The 24,165-nt window shown below is 42.3% G+C and overlaps 2 protein-coding genes across 3 annotated transcripts; one reads left to right on the plus strand and one right to left on the minus strand.

The window, feature by feature from the left end:
* Window positions 1–13: 13 nt before the first annotated feature.
* On the minus strand, window positions 14–10,534 carry LOC104922984 (E3 ubiquitin-protein ligase KCMF1). 2 transcript variants are annotated; one of them, XM_010735954.3, is made up of 7 exons: window positions 10,328–10,534; window positions 8,655–8,822; window positions 6,864–7,003; window positions 5,017–5,118; window positions 3,297–3,477; window positions 2,150–2,468; window positions 14–1,645 (listed from the first exon to the last, which is right to left on the minus strand). In XM_010735954.3, the coding sequence occupies exons 1-7, from the start codon at window positions 10,341–10,343 to the stop codon at window positions 1,318–1,320; spliced, it is 1,254 nt and encodes a 417-aa protein (XP_010734256.2). In that variant the 5' UTR covers window positions 10,344–10,534; the 3' UTR covers window positions 14–1,317. The 2 variants fall into 2 exon arrangements, with proteins under 2 accessions (XP_010734256.2, XP_027133879.1); XM_027278078.1 differs by lacking the exon at window positions 10,328–10,534 and adding an exon at window positions 9,651–10,268.
* Window positions 10,535–14,141: 3,607 nt separating this feature from the next.
* Window positions 14,142–19,653, plus strand: lipg (lipase, endothelial). The gene is made up of 10 exons (XM_010735953.3): window positions 14,142–14,432; window positions 15,553–15,743; window positions 16,028–16,207; window positions 17,155–17,266; window positions 17,367–17,585; window positions 17,696–17,938; window positions 18,079–18,199; window positions 18,342–18,569; window positions 18,663–18,767; window positions 18,899–19,653. Exons 1-10 carry the CDS (start codon window positions 14,342–14,344, stop codon window positions 18,909–18,911), a joined length of 1,503 nt encoding a protein of 500 aa, XP_010734255.2. The 5' UTR covers window positions 14,142–14,341; the 3' UTR covers window positions 18,912–19,653.
* Window positions 19,654–24,165: the final 4,512 nt, after the last annotated feature.

Genomic DNA, 24,165 nt, shown 5'->3' on the forward strand with positions numbered 1-24,165 from the left:
AGGATTGGGTTAGTTCATTTCCATCCAAAACATTTTTATTGTCCTCCAAACTGAAAGGTTTACCCTGTGATTTGGCTTGTTCACCGAGCCAAAAACATACATTGCATTTCTTCAGGTAGCAGTGGAGGCATACAAAGATCTTGTGGACTGAGAGAAATTAATGGAAAGAGCAATACAGGTTTTCTCTCCTTCAAGTCACATGAGAAGTAATCTTTGCATTCATGAGTAATGGAGAGAAGATTAATTTCGGATCACGGGAAGCTTGAGAAAGTAGCATCTGGTCTTCCGTAAAAGAGAGAAAGAGGAAAACAAAAACAAAAAAAAACAAACAACCGTATGTGTTGTGTTTCTTCCATGTTAGAAAAAGGCCTGGAAATGGTCACACTGAAGAGATAGTTTCATCTGTTTGCCTCCGAGTTGTGTTACGCCTTTATGTAGAGCATCTGTAGTGTACACAAACTGGACACTGGATATGCAATTCAAAACCAAAGTGCCCACAGTCGATATAAAGCAAGGTCACATGACCCAAAACAGGTGATGTCACACAAAAAGGGGAGGGCGGGGCAGGGTGGGGTGCGGTAGGGGTATAAGGGCTGAGATTGGGCATGAATGTAACCAAACGCAGCCATCATCAGTCTGTTTGTGTGTGTGTGTGTGTGTGTGGTGCAAAAATGCCAGTGACGTGGCACTCAGCACCGATAATTTACAGTTACTCAGGTGTCTGAACAAAAAGAGAAAGACCTCCCCATCTAGTGACTGTGCAGTTAAAAATGGGCACATGGTGATTTAAGCTCATGCTTAAGTTGTGGTAAACCATCCAAGCACTTCTTTAATTAATAACTATAAATACACAGCAGCGTTTTTTTTTGTTTTTTTTAAATCGGAGAGGTTTCCGTCTGCCTCCTCTCCCTGGGTGAGTGTGTGATGTGTTTGTCTCTTAAAAACGGCTAACTACGCTTTGCTCATCTGCTAGAGGAAACACGGGTTATGTGGAATTGATTATCAACTTTCATATAGATTTTTCTATAATATATTTATATAGTTATTTTTCTTTCTCTCACGCACCCACCACGCTTGCTTGCTTTCACATTCTCTCGTCTCACTACTTTTATTCAATGTACACAACGTAATAAACATGGGGTTGAGTGGGGAGCGACAGAGCTGAAATGACAATCACTGAGAAAAAAAATAAAACAAAGCCAAAAAAAAAAAACAAAAAAAAAAACTGCAGTCTTTTTTGTCATCCATTGGCAGTTGGACCGACTCCGCAGTCGGCCAGTTACAATGGTGGTTTGAGGGGCGGGAGTGGCGATGTCATCAAAGGGGCGGCGCAGGAGGCTCTTTCTTCGTTGGTGCTGTTTTAGTCATCGTTTTCGTTGTCTTGGTAGCCGGGGTCGTCTCCTTGAGGTTGAGGTTCTCCAGTGCCACGTCCAAGGTCATGACCTCAACACATCCCATGGCCTCGAAGTCAGCGAAATTCCGCAACGAGCCGTGACAGTCGTCCTCGTCCTCGGAGGAGGAGGCCGAGGCGTCCTCGTCTGGCAGCAGCGTGGACAGCAGCAGCTCCGTTACGAACAAGCTCCTGTCGGCCCACTGGGCCTCGCACGCCTGCCGCTCTGCCTCAGAGAGCCGCGGTTCGCTCAGCCTGCGGGAGAGAGATTGAACCGTAATAAGACAAAAGATGAGAGGATCATGTAACAGTTCATAATAGGAGCAAAGCAGATGGATGACAAAAAAAAAAAATCCCCTACAGACATGTTTTAATCAAACATCTATGAAGCTAACACTGGAAACAAGATGTCTGATGCTTCCCTGAAGTCCATTCTTAGCAAATGTGCACTGGAGGTTGTCTTTTTTTAATCATTAGTAGCGCTGTGAAATGACGGTTTTATGGGTGGGTCACGTTTTGTCTCGTGCACGCGCATGTGGTTGACACAATACACCTACAACACCCACAATACTCCAGCCACTGAATGACAGGTGGTAGCTATGTGTCAGCGAAGCCAGGCAAGAAGAAGACTACTAGAAAGCAACATTGATGTAAACAATGAAATGACTAGACAATACACACAATTTGGAGTGATATTAAGCAAAGTAAATATTTTGAGGACCTTAAAGTAGATGCAGAAAATAAGAGCAATCGTCCCACCTGCTGAGTAGAAACTGGGAGCTATGTGCATTATGCTGTGTGTTGGCCTCAGGTGGACCCGGGTTGGGACTGGGGTTGGTATTGTGAGTGGCGCTGGGGTTTGGATTTGCAGCAGCTGAATTGGTATTGAGGATAGCATTGGCTCGGCCGCCGCCCCGGGTGGCGTTTCGGGCCGTCTCCAACTGCTGACGCGCCGCCTGGGCCTGCTGGCGCTCCAACTGGAGTTGCATCTGAAGCTGCTGAAGCTGGGAGGCGGAGGGGCCTGAGCTGAGCTGGCCGCCCGCCGAACGCCGCACCCCCGACAACTGGGACAGCAACTCTGGAGGATCAGGATGATTAGATTAGTTAAGATACACTTTATTGTCCCTGCAGAGAAATTTGGCAACTTAGTTACCAACAGCAGGTCCACCAGAAGGACGGAGGAGACAATGTCAGGAGTGATGATTACAACAAGGAGCAAAGAGTTTGTCAGTTCAGTCCCGTCCATTAGCTTTACTGCCACGTGCTATAACTACAGCAGCAATCTAGTAGGACCACTGTGACGCCTCTGATCCACAATCACAGCACTGTGACTCAGAAGAGACACACAGGAGTCCTCAGACGTTTCTAGGCTAACCTCACTGTAATACTCCAGTCGGGTCAGCGGCCCAGCAGGTATAGTGGTTCATTAGAGAGGAGGCTGGTGCCCTCTTTGTGAGGCAGACCCTCATTATGGCACAGCTGGAGCTGACATGGCGAATGCCAAGCGCTGAACCGGATTAAAACTGGGAACAGGATAAACAAGGAATTGCCACAGCAACAAGCCTGCCCACACATAACAGCACTATTCATGTTGAAGTGGACAGCGGACCAGAGACAAGGCGCGTAGAAAAAAATAAAAAATTACCACACTTATTTTATGCCAGATGCCTGATTTAACACAGCGGCAGTGCTTTGTGTCTCCTGCAGATGCAGCTATGTGATACAATGACAAGAACGTCATTATTTTCTGCCTCACTGTGCTGATAAAAAGAATATGCTTTTTTATCTGTCTGACCTAAATCAGCTTCTTGCTCTGTGACTCTACCGTCTGTATCAAACACCTACGCATCAGTCGGTGCACATCGCTCCTCCTCTTCCGTGTGTGTGTGTGTTGTGTGTGACTGACCTGCTATGGGGTCCATGGCCTCTCTGCTGTAGTTGGAGCTCTGTGAGGTGCTCTGACTGGTGGAGAGCCCCCCTGTGGTGCTGCTGGTGAAGTGCATGTTAGACCTGCGGGCTCGTGGACCCCCCAGCCCGCGCCCAGGGTGAAACATCCTCCTCACATGCCGCACCCCACTGGACTCGTCGTGATGCTTGGTGTTAAGGAACACATCAAGAGCGGAATAATGGTGCTACGACTTTCTTTTGATTACACTTTCCATTTATAAACTGTCAAAATATTGTGGAAAAATGACCAGAACCCGAGCTGATTATCTTCTGTCTGCTTGTTTTGTCCGACCAACAGTTCAAAAAACAAATATTTATACATTTAGAAAGCTGGAAGCAGCAAATATTTGCAATGTTTGCTTGTAAAATTACTTCACTGATTAATGATTAATCTGAAAATTGTAACAGAAGAATGAATGAACCTGTAGTTTCACGACACAGACTGTCACTGCACTCAGGCCCCCTGATATTAACATATCTGCATGGTGCTCTCATGTCTCCCATGAACTCATTATGCACAAAACGGCACACAAAAACACCCACAAACAAAAGCTCTGGCCCTGTTCTGTGCACTTGTTCTGTGCTTCATTTAACTACTTTTTTGCATCCTTTGTTTTCTCCACAGCACTTATTCAAAGCACTCTATAAATAAACAGACCGTCGCCGTCAGACCTCAGAGTGCGGCTCACGCGGAGTAATTCAGCAGCAGATTCCTGACAGGCCAAAGCAGATGTTGCCATATAAACTCTTCACAAAATATGATGAATAACTAAATGTGACACTCGTTGACAATTCTTGAAAATCCTCTCCTCTCCTGAATAATTTGGAATTATGTGGACAGAAGTCCACTTGTGCTCGCAGCCTCAAGCTCTAACGAGATTCAATAGTAATGAAGTCACAGATACGAGCAGTCCTCAATGTTTTTCTAATAAAACAGTTTACTTTGCCTGCATTGTTTACAGTATTAATTTCTACATTAACAGTTTTTGTGCCCCCAGCTTTTACTGCCTGCCAGCTGGCAAAAATATGTGTCACTTCACTGCATGACTCAATACCAGTGCTCTCTTTATCCTAAATGTACACCTCAGTAGGTAAAAGTGACTGTTAAACATGTTGATGTAAGGTAACATGAGGACAGGGACTGAATAAATATGCCTAATAGTAAAGAAGAGAAACTGTGAAGTTTATAAAGCAGGTTGGTCACATCACATCTGATCTGCTTAATCAGGCCAATAAAAATGTTGATCCAGATTTGATCAGTTTATCTCTACAAACCTTCACAACTACAGCAACGCTGCTGTTCAAATGTCCCAGATGATCATTTTAACAAAACCTCTTATGGAGTCTGTCACAACAGCATGAGCCACATGACTCTAGTTATGTAGCACAATAGCCATGGTAGCATTACTGCACATATTCTGATATTTCTCCTCGTTCATGTTCACTCACCGCTGTGATTTGGAGAACTACCACAGGAGGCTTCAATAAGATTAGCAAAATGTCAACAAATGTCAGTTTGAGTAAACGGACTCAGTCCCTCTGGTGCGCTAATCTTTAAAACCACAAAGCAATCTGGACGACATGAACAGCATCGGATCAGAAATATCTACAAATACATGTTTGTTTGTTTTTTAAATGGTCTTATCGGTGGAGTAAGCACTCCCACTTGAAAAGGATATCAAGTCTCTGGGTGCTCTGTGTTCAAGTGTGAGATGAGCAGCAAAGTCATCTGTCACATGATTTGGGTCGCCACCTGGCAGCGCTGCACATATGGGGCAGATCTGGAGGACAGGAAAAGAGAAAGAGAGAGAGAGAGCATATCTCAGTACACTTCACTGCACAACATTCACCAGTCGGTCCTCAGTCCTCCTGAACAAACACTGAGTTTGGTAAATATCTACTGCACAAATAGCAAAATTAAACATGAACAGATGCAATCTCAGGAAAGCTGCAGCTCTGTGTGGAGGCTGTCAAAACTGATTTTAGACGTTTGACAGTTTCCAGTTAAAATCTGCGCTACTTGATAGTCATAGCTGCCAAAATGACATATGAGCTGTACTGATGTACTATGAACCCTGAAAAGACGATTAATTAATTGACATTAATTGGCTACACTGACAGTCATTTACTCATGAAGTCACTCTGTGCTCCTTTTCCCTACACCTTTTCAGCTTCAGGTCAGCTAATGAGTTGTGACTGACATGAAAACGTTTCACTGATAGTTCTTCTACAATATTTCAGTGTGTGCGCGAGTGAATACCTGCAACAATGTCTTGATTTTCACAAAAAAAAGAAACTACAGTTTTAATAGAACCATTAGTCTCACAGTGAACATCATCTCTCCAGGCTGTGCAAGCGTGTTTAAAATGTGCCACTCCAACTAACAACGCGCTTCGTTAGGGTACATTCAAACACAATCAGGCATTGTGGCGGTGTGTGGGCTTTAGGTGGAGCTGCTGGGGGTGTGTCTTTTTCTGCTGAACGTATCTTCTGTGAAACTATCAGGACATAACTTTATTTCATTGATTAACTGCTTTCTCGATGCCTGCACTCCCTCACTCTCATTCACTGTACACGTCGTTCGACCGGTAGTTCGCTCTCTCAAACCATCGGGGCACAAACCAAATTCAACTTCTTCGCGTCACTGTTTTGCAACGTCAGCCAGACACAGATTTAGAAGACGGATACATGAAATAGACAAAATCCAGAACAAACAGGTATCAGAGTTCAGCCCGTGAAGTCTGGATAGCCTCAGCAACATTTCAGACTGGCTGGCGGCTGCAGCATAACATCAGGCTGCTTTTTGCCAAAAGCTGGATCCGGCTCAACTTCTCTGCCTGTGTTTTTTGGTGGACACCCCTGCAGCCCTGCACAGCTGCAGCCAAAACTCCCCCTGTCTCTAATGAATGGGGCAAAAACCTGCGTTTCTGCTGCAGTGCCAGATTCTCTCTGAATGCACCCTGTGCGTGTTTAAATGTGCCTCTTCACACACTTTATTATAAAAAGGTTTGGACCTCTCAAGCAAGTTTGAAAAGTCTGCAAGTTGATTAATGTACTGTGCTGTTCTAAAAATGAATGGAAATCAAAAAGGTTGTCTGGAAGGAAGAACAAAAACATGATCTAAACTTAATAAATGTCATGGATTGGAAAAAGTCAGCAGTATATGGGTTAAGGTTCTTTGAAGTATTTCTCAGCAGCTCTAACCAGTGTTTTCCTGCTGTCAGAAGAAAAACAGTGAGCATCTATAAATAGAGCTGCAGTCTACCTAACATCAATGCCAGTTCAGCTGACATCAGAACTGAGCTTTGACTGTGACAATGTGAAGACAATGAGTAAGATGAAAATGAACCACAGCGTACTTAAAAACCTGCAGGCCCTCTCTCATGTGAGGGACACTGATTCAGTTCACTCAGCTGGTAAAGAAACTCTGGAAGAATCCACACAAACGTAAATGTTTCCAGGTGTTAAGATTTGTGCAAACACCTAGTCGAGGTTTCACAGATGGCTGTGTGTGAAGCTGACTTACCACTTCTGTGGAGGTCTCTGTGTGTTCTGCAGCCACGTGCTCCTGCAGGGAGATCTCTGTGTAGCCCATCCTGCCACAGTAGGGACATGTGAAGGCCTGCGGCTGCTCCACCGAGAATGCTTCTCCACCGTAGTACAGGTCTGGAGGGAGGGAGGGGCCAAGATGGACATTTAGTGTCAGTGTTTTGGCATGTTTTAGCTGCAACTGATTCACCTACATGGGACCAAAGTTTTGTCGTAGCTGCCACAGAATCACACATGATAGCAGTGGATAGTGGTGATGGAAGAACAGGAAGTTAATGCTTCAGAAAAGGTATTTTATCAGCGTGTAATCCCGCATAAAGTCATGTTAAAGTGCATTTGATCAATAAACAGGAGAACTAATAGGTAACAGTCTTTTATTTGCCACATTACTGGAAACTCTTTCCAGAGCTCAGTCACTTTAAACCCGGCTCCAAGTACGCTGCCTACAACCAAAGCTAACCTGCGGCTCACATTAACAGTGCACCATTTGGCTTTCGTGACAGCTTTCCTTAAACTTGCATTAAGTGAGATTTTTGCCACCTTGGAAGTTGAAATAAGTTGTTAACACAACCCTTACATATTATCACCTTTCAAATTGGTGAACGTGTCAGCAGCAGCAGATACGAAGCACCACTAGCATTCATTTGGAGTAGTGTTTGTCGAGTGAAATTCTCTTTCCTACTCGCTGTGTTTTAGTCTTCACAACTTTCTGAGCTGGTTATACGTGTGTGTACCAAATGCTCCGCTACGTTCACCAGCTAGTCACTACCTTTGTCTGGCTGCCATTTGTTGTTTAGCGGGTGGGTTGATCTGCTGGAGACGAAGTTAATGAAACATTTGTAGGCTGCAAAAACACTCCATGGCACTCAGTGGACCTCTAGAGTCAAGTAATAATGTTGGGAATGAGCATTGAGGAGTGCAGCTTCAAAGAAAGCAGTTTGTAATATACCTTTCCTCAACTACTGCGAGCAAATTCACCCAGAAAAACTTCATTTACAGCGAGAGCTAATATTATTCCAATCAAAAATTAAACTGAGGAGTGTGTGTATATATAGAAGAGATCCACCGGCCACTGGGATTCACCATCAAACAGTTGGTCCACTTGGTGGAGGACCAACAGGCACACAAAAAAATGAGAGGTTTCAGTGAGCGTGCACCTTCTGCTGTGTTTACAGCAACAGTTTGTATTTTATTTCAACAGATTGTAAAACAGCATTTCCAACGTGTGAACGTCTGAATACCAACATATTTCACAGCGCCAAAACATGAATTAGTCACAGGCGCGGCCATCCAAAAACAGAAGAAGAAATGCTCCATTCAATCAAAACGTTTATGTAGTATGCTCTCTATCCTCACTGCTGCCACTACGAAATGTTTAATTTGTGTCGAGATAAGTCGAAAACCCAGAAGTCCAATAACACACTCCCAAAGCTCCTCATGCCGTCTGGGTCAAATCAGTCACTGCTAAACGATTTAGTAGCAGCCTTCCTCTCTGAAAACGAAGCCAGTGTCAGCAAAAGATAAAATACACTGTAACAGACTCATCTGTGAAAAGAGGAGGAGGTCTCCAGTGACCATATTAGAGATTTATCCTGATGATGACATACTAAGAGAGGCCACTGTTTGATTGTTGTCCATACACCACTATTGACCTAAATCCTTCAGTCCCTGTGTTCAACATCTGTATTTTCTTGCCTGCTGCAAATACAAGACCGGACAGGCCCTCTGCTCATAATTAGCCTAATGTGAATGACTCGATCCTACTTACCAAAATCGACTCGGGTTAATATACACTGCATGGGATGCTCTGTGGTGTGTCTGGTCGTGGTGGCACCGCTCTCATAGCACGACGCGCACAGGTCGTAGTCGTAGCAAATTAAACATTTGTATCGTCGACCTCTGAAGTTGCCTTTTAAACACGCATCACAGCTGACGCCTGGAAGACAAAAGACAGGGACGTTATTAAAAAAAAGGTAAATGGCGGCAGAGGAACATGCAGTGTGGTGAGAGGTCCTGCTGAAGAGTAAACAAATGACACAAACACTTTGCATTTTTCTACAACGAGCCGGCTGCTCTACAATTTTGCGCTGGAATGTCTGAGATTAAATGTCCTCAGAAGGTATTGTGCACTGTGTTGGGCCTGCAAAATATAATCCAATAAGACAGCGCTGTAAAAAAATACGACATCTGCACACAAGTGATGTAAAGTTTTAATTGAGGCGGTTACATTAGCGGATTAAACTTTTTTGTGGCGCTGTGGTGAGTGTTTCTGCTCTCTGCTGTGCTTTTATTTTGTTAGTCTGAGTGTCATGTGGGTGAAGCAGACTGGTGGGTGACCGTTTATATAAACTTATAGACTAGAGTCTGCTCCATTCACACAAAAAAAAAACACCAACACTTGGCTGCATATGAAAATGATTAACCTGACGTGTCACATGGGGTAAACAGGGACTCCCCTGTGTCCAAGCTCTTCTTTGATTGACTCGGACAGTCGTGCAGTCTCGGTGTATTGTATGACACCAGCCTGTTTAAACTCCCCTCTTATCTCCATTCATAGCTAACAGGCTGTAAAAGCTTCAACCTGATCCTGCTGCGGCTGACACACCAGCTCAACGACAACAACGATAACCACTCACATCTCAGACACAAATAACTTGAAGACAACTGACAGTAAAGTTGACGACGACAACAACAACAACAACAACAACAACATCATCATCATGACAGGGATGGGAAATAAAGAGGCCGCTCGGGCCTGACTAACCTTCGCTGCTGGCTTAACCATTACACGAATAAACCGAGCTGGCGTTAGCTCCGGTGCTAGCTGACAAGCTGCCTGACTAACTCAACTTTCCACCGATGGACGAGCTCTGACGTGTGCTAACGACCGTCTACTCGCACTTAACGACGGACTTCAAGCCCAACAAGGTTGGCCACAAGGACGAGGTGGATGTTGTGCTCGCTAAAACGTTAGCCAGGCCAACTTTTAACCAGGAAGGAGCCGACATTAACCCCACAGTGCCCCCGCACACTGGCTGCTGTCGTGTGTCTCCTCTTCCCCCGGCACTCCCCCCTTTTTCTCGCTCTCCGGCTCCGTCAACGTTAACCTACATTAACAGGTTAGCTCGCAGGCTAGCTAGCGGCTAGCACACGTAGCTAACGTGAACTAGCTTTCCCTCCCCGGTGATATGTCAGCGTTGTTTACTGAAACACACACGTCAACTGCAAGGTGCGTCGGGGTTAGATGCACATTTTCACGGCCGCCATAATGCGTCCCCCCCTCCTCCCTCACTAGCAAACGTTAGGCTGCAAAACAAGAAATCCTCGGCTAGCTGACGTTAGCTAGCGGCGGCTGCTCTGTCAACGTTTTTTTTTTTTTTTTTTTTAAATCACAAATAATCCAGACGTCCTCGCGGCTCTGTGCTCAAAGTGTGTCCTTACCTTCATGACGGGACATCCTATGAACGCTAACGCAAGCCCCCTGCTCGGGCTCCCTGGCTTTCAATACAGAATAATATCAGTGGAGAGAGGAGAAGCCGGGGGTTGGCTGGCTGTCCCTGGCCTCTTCCCTCATGAAGGATCCGGTCTGGCTCGCTGCCCCCCTCCGCCTCCTGCTGTGTCACTGTCCGGTGCACTGCTCCGTCTGTCCGCACGGTGGCGGCGTTGTCTCAGTTTTGAGGCTCCTCGGCAGGTGGTTGGCTGAGATGCAGTGATCCCCACAGGGATGATTGAAAATGGCTCCACGGGGGAGTTAATATTTTTCATTTTCAATTACATCTCCCTGAACAGGCGTCCACATGTTATCTGTAAATATATCTGCCTACTCCAAAATAAACTAAATATATTTTTTTCGGAATCAGAAATACTTCATTATATAATACTACTACTACTAATAATAATAATAATAATAATAATAATGACTGAAAATGCAGTAAGTGGAAAAAGTAGGGGTGGCTGTTTTTGCACTAAGGAGTGGTTTTGGTGAAAAACTAATGCTTGCAATCAACTCAGAATCATGAAAAAAAAACTAGTTTGACCCCTCACAAGTTACTTAAAGCCAAATTTAACATTGTCAATTTTTCAAAAATTGGTTACAGGTACCCCAACTTTGAGCAATTTTTTAAGAGGTTTCCCACGGGAGTTGAATTTCAACATTTTAAGACATTATATTACACACCTTCCTAAACGCAATTGTGAAGAAATTTCTTGGTTAGGATTTAGTTCCCAGATTTTCATATCTTGCCCTCACTATTAATCCCCGCAGGGAAATTGTGTTTGTTACAGCAGCTCAAGTTAGATATTAAGTAATAGCAAAAAACAAACAAACATTTGAACACTATACAAGTTGGATAGTAACATCCCAAGAAAAAAAACTTTAACACTATACACATAAAAGATATCCAATAGTATACACATAAAATAAATACATATAAATAACAGTTAAATAAAACCAGTAACAGTAAAATAAAAGCCAAGTAACAGTGAACTATAAAATATGTAATTCTAAAACCTTATAAAGAATTTAGTGTTTGAGAGACTGTACAGAGAAGAGACACTGATTGTTTAAAGTGCAGTATGCATGCATGAGAAAATTGCACTCATGTATTGCACAAGCAAGTTCGGTAGCTACTGGACTTGACTTGGAGTGTCTGATATTTTGAGGGAGGAGTTGTAGAGACTGATGCTCACAGGTAGGAAAGACTTCTTGTGTCTCTCTGTGGAGCATCTTGGTGCCAGCAGTCTCTGGTTAAAGGACTAGTTGGAAAACAGCATTGATATAAATAAACTGACCTGAATTAAGACAGGCCTTAAAAAACAGGGATATTTATACCTGAATGTCAGTCTTGTCATACTCTGGGTGGGTTATATGAATTATAGTTAGACCTTCATATTCTCAAACTACGGAAGCCTTAAGCAGTCATATGCATTTATATTATGCATATATTTTGTCGTGATATCGTGTTAACTGCATTTGTTTTTCAGGTTATTTATCTTCAAATAACAAACATTGTTGTCCAGAGATAACAGGATTTTCTCAGGATCTCCCGATAACTTTATGTTCTCGAGATAATGACATAATTTATACGAGATCTTGAGGAAACTAAAGGTAGTCTAGTATATTAAATCACTGCAGGAGAATATCGATCAGCATGTCACATCCATCAGTCAGCATCAGGTCAGCAAGGCATGATGTCTCATGGGATGGAAATCTCAGGCCTATCATATGTTGATGATCTTGAATTAATTATGTCGTTACTTTTGGGAAAACAACATTTGTTATTTTGAGATGATAACATAAATAACTGAAAAACAAATGAAATTAACTTAAGAAAATGGAGGAAATAAAATCTATGAATGTATGACCGCTCCACCTATTAACCGAAAAGGTTACCTTAGGTAAAAACCATTAATTATTCTTATCAACATTAAAAATAACATTTGACAAATAATTATGTCACATAGCACAAAGGAAATCTCTGAGTTTACTGGAATTAATGGGAAATGCAATTACATATGCACAGTTAAGAAAATAATAGAAACGTTCACCTCCTCCTTCACCACCTATCAAATGCACTTACACTTACATGCAGGTGTCCTCATATGTGAACTTAAGTAGATGAGGGAGAAACATGATGAAGGGTGCACACACAGCGGCTTTAAAAAGTTAAATATCCTACAGTTACTGGATTTTAGAAGATTTTGCATGAAGCACAAAAGAATTACAGAGTCTAAAAGCTTTGTCCTTTTGAGAAACAGCCCTCGCCAACGCGTACAAAACTCTGGTGGTTTGCAGACTTTGTTCTGACTTCATGGTCTTGGGGTTTTTAACAATGACTTCAGGAAAGAGTCAGAAGAAGGTAACGATGTTTAAATTACACTTTCTGCAGCCCTTACATCGGTCTACTTGTTTTGATTGTTTTAGTACTTCACAGTGTCTCATTGTTGGATTTTGCCAAGCAGACTTTGTAGGGCAAAAATCAGGACAGGTCAGCATTAGTGCAGAATCAAACCGGCACTCAGACTGGGCAGCTGGCTGTGGTGTGTGATGGAAAGAATAACAACACAGCTGCGTGAGAAGCAACTTTAACTTAAAAGGAGCGTGTGACTCCTCAAACAGCAGAAAGTAGTTTTATAACAAGCCAGAGTGATTCAATTGAAAACATTTTAAATATCAGTGACAGGCTGGTCAACAGATGACTTTGTCTGTCCTCTTAAAGATCTTCTCATGTTCTCAAAACACACAGAACATCCCGTGATGCAGTACCACCCACCAGAGGTCACTGACGTCAATAATTTCCAGTGAGTGAGCATTGCATCACCTCATTATATGAACTGTTTCTGCTATGTTCTCACAAGCTTACAGCACATCTATTAATACATGGAGGTAAAAAAAAATAGGAGTAGTTATATTAGATGTTCCTGTCACACACACAAACAGCCTCACCTTTCTCCTTTAAAAAAATACATTTTTAACATTAAAGTCAGTCCAGATCACAATAGATAGATAGCCCACTGACCCAATGTTCACTGTAACCAGGGTGGCAGGTGACACTTCCAACTGGGTAGTGGACGCTTATGTATGTACACAAAACAGTGGTGTTATTGTGGCAGAGACTCTTGCGTGAGTGCGCTCATTCTTCGCCTCATCAATTGAAACCCGGTCGGTGAGCTAAGCTGATGGTTTGGCAGTGCGCCAGGCAGAGGGGACGATGCTTTCAGAGATGAGGAGGGTCATCCTCCCCCCACAACACACACACACACACACACACACACACACACACGGGTCGAAGCCTTTTAAATATTCCCATCGCGTATTCCACATATGATAATGAGCAATATGATATATTTATATTGTTTATATTGCTGTAGGAATTAAAAAGAGAAAGTTAGAGCGCACTCCATGGGCGCGCTGTCTCATGCCAGCGCTTCTTGGAGGTTAATGGACTGTTTATTGGTATTTTTTACGCATTGTTTGAATCCGGTTAACCAACAAAGGTGTGTGCCATACCAACATTCATACCAATACTGAGCTACTGAGCCAATGGTTATGTTTTATGGCGTCTTGCGTCAGTTAAACCCGCACACGCCCCATAAGGGTTAACACACGCGCAACGTGAGAAGCCTACTACAACTTCATTCAGCCTCGCCACGCCTTTCAACGTAAACAAATGGGGGCTTGACCAATAAGATCCACGATAGATCAGCCGATGATCAGATGACTGAAAGGGGGAAACTATTTAAAACTCTAATCACACACTTGCTAGTTTACACATTTCTTGAGCGGTGCTTTAACAAGACGCGCACCAAAATACGCACCGCCGGCTCTGTTACTCTTTGTCACCACTGGATCTAAACTCACTCACCTACCTAACGCGCTATCATCAGCAGTATAAAACAGATATTTTATAGCGCCAGGCAGCTTTTAATTCTCTCACACTCGTCTGTGGCTAAGAAATGAATCATAAAGCCCTTCTCCTGTGGATTTTCCTACAGGGTGCTGCTGCGCTCTTTTCATCCGCTTCTGGGGAAAACGCTGTTCTTAAAGGTAAGAAACGGCTTTGTGTCTATTGTTCATTCATTTATATCATTCATTTCTTTCCCAGCCTCGAAGGGAAGTGTCAGAATTCAGCAGCACATGCGTAAAGTAGGGCAAACATCTATCTATGAATGGGAAACATAATAAGCAGTCTAAATCTGAATATTTTCTCAGATTAATCCTTTAAAATTAATCAATATTTTTAGGCTATGAAGGCTAAATTACAAATGCGAGCAAGTGTGGCGGGCAGAGTGAACCAGAAAAGCGGGGATGGATTTGAAAGACGAGACTGCGACGTGTCCTTTCTGGGACAGCAGCAGGAGTCTTGACGCAGAGGACACACAACGCCACGTCTGTGTGAACTATTTGGATAGATGTTCCGCTGAATCCGCGTTTTACCACTCACCGCTCAGCAGCGTTTTTTTACTACCCAGCTGAAGTCATTTTGGTCTGTGTGGCTCATTACCAAAGGGTGTTGAGTTCATGATTTAAATTCAGATTTGACGTTTCTGCTCTGCGCGGCGGGATTAATCCACACAGATATTAATTCATCCAAGCCCTTCATCAAGAATCAAACACAAAGACACCAAAGAAATGTTCTGTATTAAAAAAATCTTCCGGGGCTTTGTAGTCTTTAAAAAAAGCATTTTATTAAAAGCATGTCTACATTTTTTTTTTTTTTCTTAATCTGTGTCAACATCCTCCAAAGGCTTCGTGCGTAAGTCAAGTTAATGTCCCCTTTATAGGTCTGAGATCACAGTAAGACCGATATAATCACACGAGCTTTGGCTGAAACTGTGGGAAAAACGCTGGAATAAAAGAAGAGAAGGGTGGCGGTGATAAGGTGGCTCTGCGCCTGCGTCTCGGGCACAATTTACGCGTTATTGTGGCAGATGTTGGCTGCAAAAGCGCGTTGATTGGCTCTGTGAACCGCTCCCTGCAAGTGTGGTGGATGATTGGCTGCATTGTCTGTTTTTGAAATTGAAATATTTAAAGTGAACATTTTACATACATGAGAAAAAACAGATGACGAATAAAATGGTAGTAATAATAATAATAATAATAATAATAATAATAATAATAATAATAAAAGAGCATTTCCTCATCTGTGTGTGTAATTTCCCCTCAGATGAAGATGGTGGATTGGATGAGTTGTCAACAGACAGCACGGTTTTTGTTGGCGCCATCAAGTACAACATGAGAAGGAGTTTAGATCTGGACCAAGAAGGCTGCTACCTGCAGGTTGGAAAGAAGGAGTGTATAGAAGAGTGTGGCTTCAACGTTACAGCAAAGACCATTTTCATCATCCACGGCTGGGCGGTACGTGAGTTTAAATTTTGCATCCATCCTATCTAGTTTCACTCTGTGTCTTTATCTATCTGGGTCATAAACTGCAATCTGCATCTCACAGAGTAAAGGGAACTCCTGTGTTGCTTGGGTGGAAGTGCTGTCTCTCCAACTAAACTGCTGCTGCTTGATTGTAGGAATTTATCATGTGACTGTGAGATAACGAAGTGCAGAGTATCAGAGAGAGGTCACCAGGTTTAAGTAGTCTGGCTCAGTGAATGATTCCTGTTGTCTTTTTCTTTTTTCCTGCCTCGCAGATGAGTGGGATGTTTGAAAGCTGGATGCAGAAGCTGGTCTCTGCAGTGATGCAGCGTGAAACTGAGGCCAACGTGGTTGTCGTTGATTGGATATCGTTTGCTCAGCAGCTGTACCACGACGCAGTCAACCACACCAACACTGTCGGCCAAGATATTGCTGCCATGCTCAACTGGCTACAGGTATGTACGCGGTCATTTATACACCCACCAATCGTCCATCAATTCCATTTGGCACCAATCGCCCATCAATTGCATTTACTTGGTGTTGTTGAATCTGAATGAAATCATGCAAATGCACCATTAGTTCTCTATTTCACCTGCGATGGCATTACACCAGTAACACAGTGCCTTTGTAGACACGTTGCCACTCCTCCTTGACGTAGCTTGGTCTTTATAAAGCTACAGTATGTTTTGTATGTGGGGCTGATATACAAATAGATGTTTTATGACGTTTCATTTTTATGTGTGAGAGTTGAACTATGTTGCCTGTTAAGTCGGTAATGCTGAGTGACAAGAACAGCTAACTACCTGCAAATCCATAAACCCCCCCCCTTTCTTTCTGCCTTTCATCTTTGTGATTTAAGAGATCATAGCCTTTTGTGAGCATGACAGAGCTGTCAAACATGTTTACTGAAGTGAAATGGCATGCTTAATATCAATTTTGATAAATGCTTTTGGAAGTCTCACGTCACCCAGAGGCAGTAACGAAATGTCTTTCTGGTATGTTGTCTTCACAGCTTCAGATACTTTGATGTTTTGCCACCTTTAGCGCCCTTCTTTTAGATCAGTACTCATCAGAGCTTCTCATTAGGTCTATTTAGTACTTCTGAGGCAAAGACAACAATTGCCATTCAGCAGGACTGTGACAAAATTGGGCCATGCACAAATGGGAAGTGAGGAGAGTTTCAGGCAACCTGCCACTTGGTTGTAAACATACACAAAGAGTATTTCATGGAGACAAACTGAGACAGATGGTGGAGGCGATGTTGCATGGAAGGGACTGTTGGTAGATTATCTCCGGGTTAACTGGGCTTGGCTCAGCTGTAGGCACAACTGATCATCGCTGGCTAAAATCCAGGAGTGTGTGTGTGTGTTGCTGATGTGACTTTTGTTTTTTTCTCCAACAGGAAGAACAGCAGCTCCCTCTGAAGAATGTGCATCTGATTGGTTACAGTTTAGGCGCTCATGTAGCCGGCTATGCAGGAACATATGTGAAGGGGACCATCGGCAGAATCACTGGTAAGTTCAGCGTGACATGAATCGCCAATTAACAACACTGAAAGATGGTGTGGCCTCATTTTACTGACCTTCTGTCTTTCTCATCTTTTACATCTGATAGGTCTAGACCCAGCAGGACCCATGTTTGAGGGTGTTGAGGAGCAGAGGCGCCTCTCCCCAGATGATGCTGACTTTGTGGATGTTCTGCACACATATACTCGAGAGGCTTTGGGTGTCAGCATTGGCATCCAGCAGCCAATTGGGGACATTGACATTTACCCCAATGGTGGTGAAGTGCAGCCCGGCTGCACACTGAGTGATGTGCTGACAGTGGCTGGAAGTAAGTTTGACTCGATCCACAACAATATTCTGACGTTAATTTGTTCAGCTACAGTGGCTGCCCTGACATCATACACAGTGTACCCAACCTGCCTTCTTCTCTTTCTCCAGATTTCATGGACGTGATGAAATGTGAGCATGAACGTTCTGTGCACCTGTTTGTGGATTCCTTGATGAACAAGGACCACATGAGCTTTGCCTTCCAGTGCACCGGCCCCGATCGCTTCAAGAAAGGCATCTGCCTCAGCTGTCGCAAAAATCGCTGCAACAACATCGGTTACAACACCAGAAAGATGCGCAAGAGGCGTAACAGCAAAATGTATCTGAAGACACGTGCTGACACTCCCTTTGGAGGTGAGATAAGGACACTGCCTGGAAATGCATTGCAGACTATCTTTTACTACTGTGAAAGATAACAGGCGACTCTACTATAAACTACTACTGTACACAATTTCACGGTAGCTCAAACATCAACTCTACTTGTTTTTTTTAAGGTTACCACTATCAGATGAAGATGCACGTGTTCAACAGAAAACAGGCAGACAACGCAGATCCCACCTTCCACGTCAAGTTATACGGAGCCCATACCGACACAGAAAAAATATCTGTTGATGTGTAAGTAGAAAATTGAAATCCAAAACTGCCTGTGATAGGAACCTGAAAAGCATAATTAAAACTTGAACACACGGCTGCTATAACTTCTGCGTTCAGTTTTGTGGGCAGCCAACTTAACCTCATTTCTTCTCCCTATGTCTAGCTATGAGGGTACCATCGGTCTAAACTTGACCAACACCTTCTTGGTGTTTACCGAGGAGGATATTGGTGACTTGTTAAAGATCACTCTGAGCTGGGAAAGTGAATCTGACTCCTGGAACTCAGTCTGGAAGAACCTTAAGAAGACGTTCTGGGCCTGGAACACAAAGCCTCCCAAACCTGTACTGCAAGTCCGGCGGATTCGTGTAAAAGCTGGAGAAACGCAGAAGAAGTAAGCAGTGGGTAGCCACTGTGTGGCTACTACACCTTCACGATTTAATTTTCTTGGCAAACATTTACTGAAATTTCCTTTTTTGTATTACAGGTTTACGTTTTGTGCCCAAGAGAATGAAAAAACTGAAATTTCACCAGGAGACTCGATAACTTATGTGAAATGTCGTGATGGCTGGGAAGTGAAACCAAGAAAACGGTATGAAACATGATAAAAATGTTTAAATATACCAAAATAATCTTGCATGACATGACCTTATTTTCAGCTGTAAAATGAAATATGGTGTGTGATTTTTAGTCTTGAAACTTTGATTTGTATTTGATTGACAGGCTGCCCATGTAACAATTCAGCACTCCATTAACCAATGCACCATCACCATGGAGGACCCAACCTGGATCAATGAGAAGCCCTGCCTTCTCTTTATTTGAGCACTTTTCATTGGAGGATCAGCACGCGGTGAGAGGGGCTTGACTGGACTCTATACTGCACCAGAAGGGTTTCCCTTAATTTCTGGAAACAAAGACTCTAAGTCTGTCTAGTCTGCAAAACAGCTGGAAAGTGACATGCAGATTGGAAGTGATGGGCAGCCACGAATTTGTCTATTTGCCCGGGGAGTTACAGACCGTTCCTTTGTGTGGACTAGTGTCGTAGATTTACAGATCTGTGCCAGTGGACATAAACCAGCAATTGTAGTCGCTGTACTGTACATTTTTAAATATTTTATTTATGAAAAAAATGGAAGCACTGCAAGACCAATGTTATTTATGAGCACATCCCATGATGAAGCGCGTGTTGAATGCATTTTGCCTAGATGCAGTATTTGTGTGTTTGTGTATGTTTTTTCTGTTTGTGTGTGTGTGTGGGTGTCTTTGTTTGTGCTTGTTGTGACCAAGAAGTGTGCCTTTTCTGCTGAGAGATTACTGATACACTGTATAACTGAAGGAGATACACGATCTCATTGCACACAATCTTTCTGAAACTTTGTGCATAGTGTTGCTGTTACTGTATGTGGCTTATTTTGGGGGTGTGTGTACATAATGTAAATAACTTTTTGGAAAATAAAGTCACCTGTTATTTGTAGAAACTGTTGCCTATCATTTTTTTTTAAGACTTGGCATCTTTGATTTGCCTCAATAAGGGTGGCGTCACAGTTCTCAGATGTATGTACAGTAAACTTGGTGTGGTTTCTTGTAAGTGTACGTTGTCAAAATGGACAACTTATAAAAGATGAAAGATTATTCAAATCATCACAAGATTGTCCACCCCCCCACCTCCTTTTTTTAAAAAAACATTTCACTAATTAAAACTTGCAACCCATAAATTCGCATGCAAGAGCTCCGTAGGCCTCCAATTTGTAAGTGACAATCATTTGTAAAATGAGACATGCCATGGTTTTAAAGTACTCTCTTAAATCATTTTTGTGAACCTGATGCCTGAGCATTAATCAAGCTGACAAGTAGACTCCTGTCAGAACAAGCGTTTGCAACAGAACAACATATGGAAATGGCGTTCACTGACATGCTGCTCTGAGAAATATCTTAGTAAAATGAGCTATTGTTACGTGTTAACAATCTTTATAAATTGTACAAGAATATGGTTCTAGATACCTTTTATTAAGACAGGACTTGTAAATGTTGTTCATTGCATAATTTTGCTTCCTGTTCCACTTAAATCATGTCCCAACTTGGAAATCCTGCCTCCTGAGGCCTTGCCAAGTGTCAAACACTTCAAATACACAAAATACCTGAGAGGTTTGTAATTGAAGGGATGCCTTAAAAGAATGCTATACGTAACATCAGGTGGTTGTCAGGCTACAGAGTACTTTTCTCAATAACCAACATACCACCCAGTGTTGGTGGTTTGGTGACTCACTTCAGATTCATAGTCATGGAGTATCTTAACCCCCCTTGATGCCACCTCCTACATAAACCATAGTCTCTTTAGTCACTGTCTGGTCAGCCAGTAAAGCTTCTTTTAAGTCTACAAGTGGATGTAATTACTAAATTATAACTGTGTGTCTAGCATTAGCTGGAACACACATTACTGGATCAACCCAGCAGAATGCCAGTCTTCTTAGTACTGCATGGCTTGCCGATGAGTAAACCTGAATACTTGAAACTTGAAACTCTACAACTGAAACTGAGTTTTCTTAGTTGTTGTTGCGAATCTTTAATGTGGAACTTCAGTCAAATTATATCAGGTGGAGATCATAACCTGTGTCTCCTATTCCAGGAGGTGGGATTATATACTTACATACTAGCTAAAACTGTATATAGGTATATAGGTCTTCATTCTTCTTAGACTGGGCCATGCTTGAACAAAAGTCCACAAACAAAATCGAAAACACAGGACTGGATCCCAGAACTGCTCCCAGTATGACTGACATGTATTTCAGTACATAGACTATCATCAGATGAGAACTAAATCTGTGTTAACAAGGTTTCTGATGGCGATAGATGTTTGTTTACATTGGTAACACAGTAACTATAATACACGCCTTTATTTCAGTCATTTCAAATACTAAGCCAATCTCTGCATGTCTTTGATACTACCAAGAACAGACACCACCATTGTTACCAGAAAGTCGGGTCCAGAAAACTGTTTTGGACTCGATATATATTTTCCCCTTTTATGAGAACTGTACTACGGGTGAATCTTTTATGTAACTCACCCAATCAAATTATATTAACGCTTAAAGGCATAACTAAGAGCTATATATGACAAGTCAGTGCCGACACAGGTGGCTTGTCTGAGTGACCAGGTGTCATTCAGCCTACCTCAGGTTCACAGTTGCCCCTCTGCTAACAGAAGCAGGACTGCCAAGATGGCAGAGACTGGAACCACACTGTGTCCATGTTTTATACAGCACACCATGAGCAGTTCTGTGTTGCTGGTGACTCTGGTGCCACGTGCCTTGCAGATTAAAAGGTGGTGGTGTACACATCACCATATGTCGGCTCAAGCACCACATCAGCCTCTGCCCTGTGGATCAACAGCAAAGAATGGGAGGGGGAGGTGGGGAAGGTCACCTCATATGACCCCAGCACTCCATGCACGTACTGATGTAAGAGAGGAACCACGTGCGGGATGTTTCTCAAAAGTTTCATAACAAACACCCGCTGCATGTACTGTGCTCAATGTGACGCCACCCGAGTGAGTGTGGCATGCAGGTCAGAGTCTGGCGAGAGTTGAAAGTGTGGAGATCACATTGATTCTCTGTGTTTTCCAAGTAAGGTATCCTCTAAATTTTCTGGGAATGTGATCAATGTAGGTCTGACTTTTGTTTTCAGGGAATATGCTCTTACATAGGAATATTTGAACAAATAATCCATTGGATATTTGATCTGAGAATTATGTTTTTGTTGAAGATGTGTTGTGATAATAAAAGGCGAGAGTGGTGGAGGGTTACACTCAATAAGCCATAAAGAAATTCTTTGCTTTTACCATGACACTCAAACTTTTAAATCAGCCATCTGTTTGTGTCTGTGTTTTTAATCCTAATCACATTTTTGTCTTGATGAGATTGGCAGACAGAAATACTAATAAATAAGGAGTTAAAAGGCAGATTTTATTTTCAAATGTATTGATCCTACCACTGCAAACTGGAAAAACAACTAAGACTTTTTACAGCTCACAGTTGGAGTGAAGTCACAGTTCTCAGAAACGTATGTACAGTAAACTTGGTGTGGTTTCTTGTAAGCGTATGTCAAAATGGACAACTTGTGAAAGATTATTTATTTTAAGATTGTTTCCTTCCTTTAATCAAGCTGACAAGTTGATCAGAATCCTGTCAGAACAAGGGTTTGCAAGAGTTAAAAGGCAGATTTTATTTTTGCAAACTGGAAAAAGCTCAGCTCCACCCACGCTCCGCATCTTTGCCTATATTTGTATTAATGGGGAGCTGGCATATACAGCGTTAGTAGACATCTTTGTTAAATGCTTCGGATTTCTGACACAGAAGGACAACATGTCCCATGACACACTCCTTTTCTATTCTCACCTTGCTCAAAGGCACAGAAATGCTTTGAGCTAAATTCTAATGTCAGCATGTAAACAAAAACAACTGTTTACCATTTTCAACATCTAGTTTAACGTATTAGCATGCAAAGCCTTTTCTAATGAGCACACAATGTACAGCTAAGGCTGATGGGAATTGAATCATAGTATAAGTATTATACTATAAAGTATTGGACACAGTGAAATTCTGACCCAATTATATGATTTAAAAAAAATCAGGGGATCACAAAGTTTATTAGGAATTTAGCCTAAAGAGAACATGAATGTCTATACCAAATTTCATGACAATTCATCTAGTAGTTGCTTCGATAGGTAACAATCATCTGCAGCATCTCTATTTAAAGGTCCAGTGTATACGTTTAGATCCAGTCTAGTGCCAGTGCTTGGTTTCAGAAGAAACATGGTGGTGCAACATGGCAGACTGAGAGGACCAGCTCTCTGTAGGTATAAAAGGCTCACTCAAAGGTAATAAAAACACAATGTCTTTGATTTTAAGGTCATTGTACACCAATGAAAATATATTTACATATGAGTATTATATTCCATTTATGCTAATAGATCTTCCTAAATGCAGATGATCAACACTGATAGCATAACACTGAATTTGAAACAACCTGCTCACTCTATTATTTATTGTTATGCCCTTGTACACTAACCCATTTTACATATCTGGAGGACTTCATGACGTCAAAAGGAAAATAGAGAACAGTGTTCACATGCTGTTTTTAGACAGGAAGGTGCACAGTCACATTGAGTATTATTATTAACTTATCTTAAAATAGTCAGCCAAAATGAACATCCAATCAGGGATCACATGCTTTAAGAGCTATGTTTATGTTTTGAATGTGTGTTTGTTTACAGGCGTTAATAATGCAAAAAGTAATCTGATCACTGTACTGTACATGAGTGTTTGTGAGGGCGGGCAATTTTCCACAAAACTTCTCAGCTCCTATTGGTGCACACGTCACAACTTGACACCATTGTTATGGTGTCACATTTGTTTCCTTGAACTGCCCTGTGTGCGATCTGTGTTGTTACGCGATGTTGTGACTGACTGAGGAGTGCTTAAGACTCTCAGCTGTTGTTAAATCATATTTTACGACTTCCAAGGAAGAATTTCCAAGGTCAAGCTCATGGTTGGAGGTCTAGGGTGAAACATCCTTTAACTTTTGGTACAATGGAGGAGACAGAGGTCATAGAAACAAAGTGAATGATGAGGAAATGAGTCATATAGTCTATATCTAGTGTTTATCTTTGGATGATCAGTTTTTAATTAAAGATGCATTTGCCAGAATGAATGCTCATCTAATCTATCCAGTGGGTCTGTTTTTAGGGGTCAGGCCTCTGTTTGCTGACAGCAGAAGCATAAATGTCTCTTGTGGGTAAAGTATTGTCTTGTGCATAAAGACAGTGGTAGTTAACATTATCATTATTTTTTCATTTTGGATTGTGTTTAGCAAATAGTCTGTTGCTAGGCAAATACAGTGCCAAAAACAACAGACAGAAAAACCTAAAAACCTATAAATAACAAGAAAACACTTGTAAAATCAACACAGTAGAGAAGTCTTTAAAGTGCTCA

The sequence above is a fragment of the Larimichthys crocea genome, chromosome III (genome assembly GCF_000972845.2).
Source record: "Larimichthys crocea isolate SSNF chromosome III, L_crocea_2.0, whole genome shotgun sequence".
NCBI lineage: Eukaryota > Metazoa > Chordata > Actinopteri > Sciaenidae > Larimichthys > Larimichthys crocea.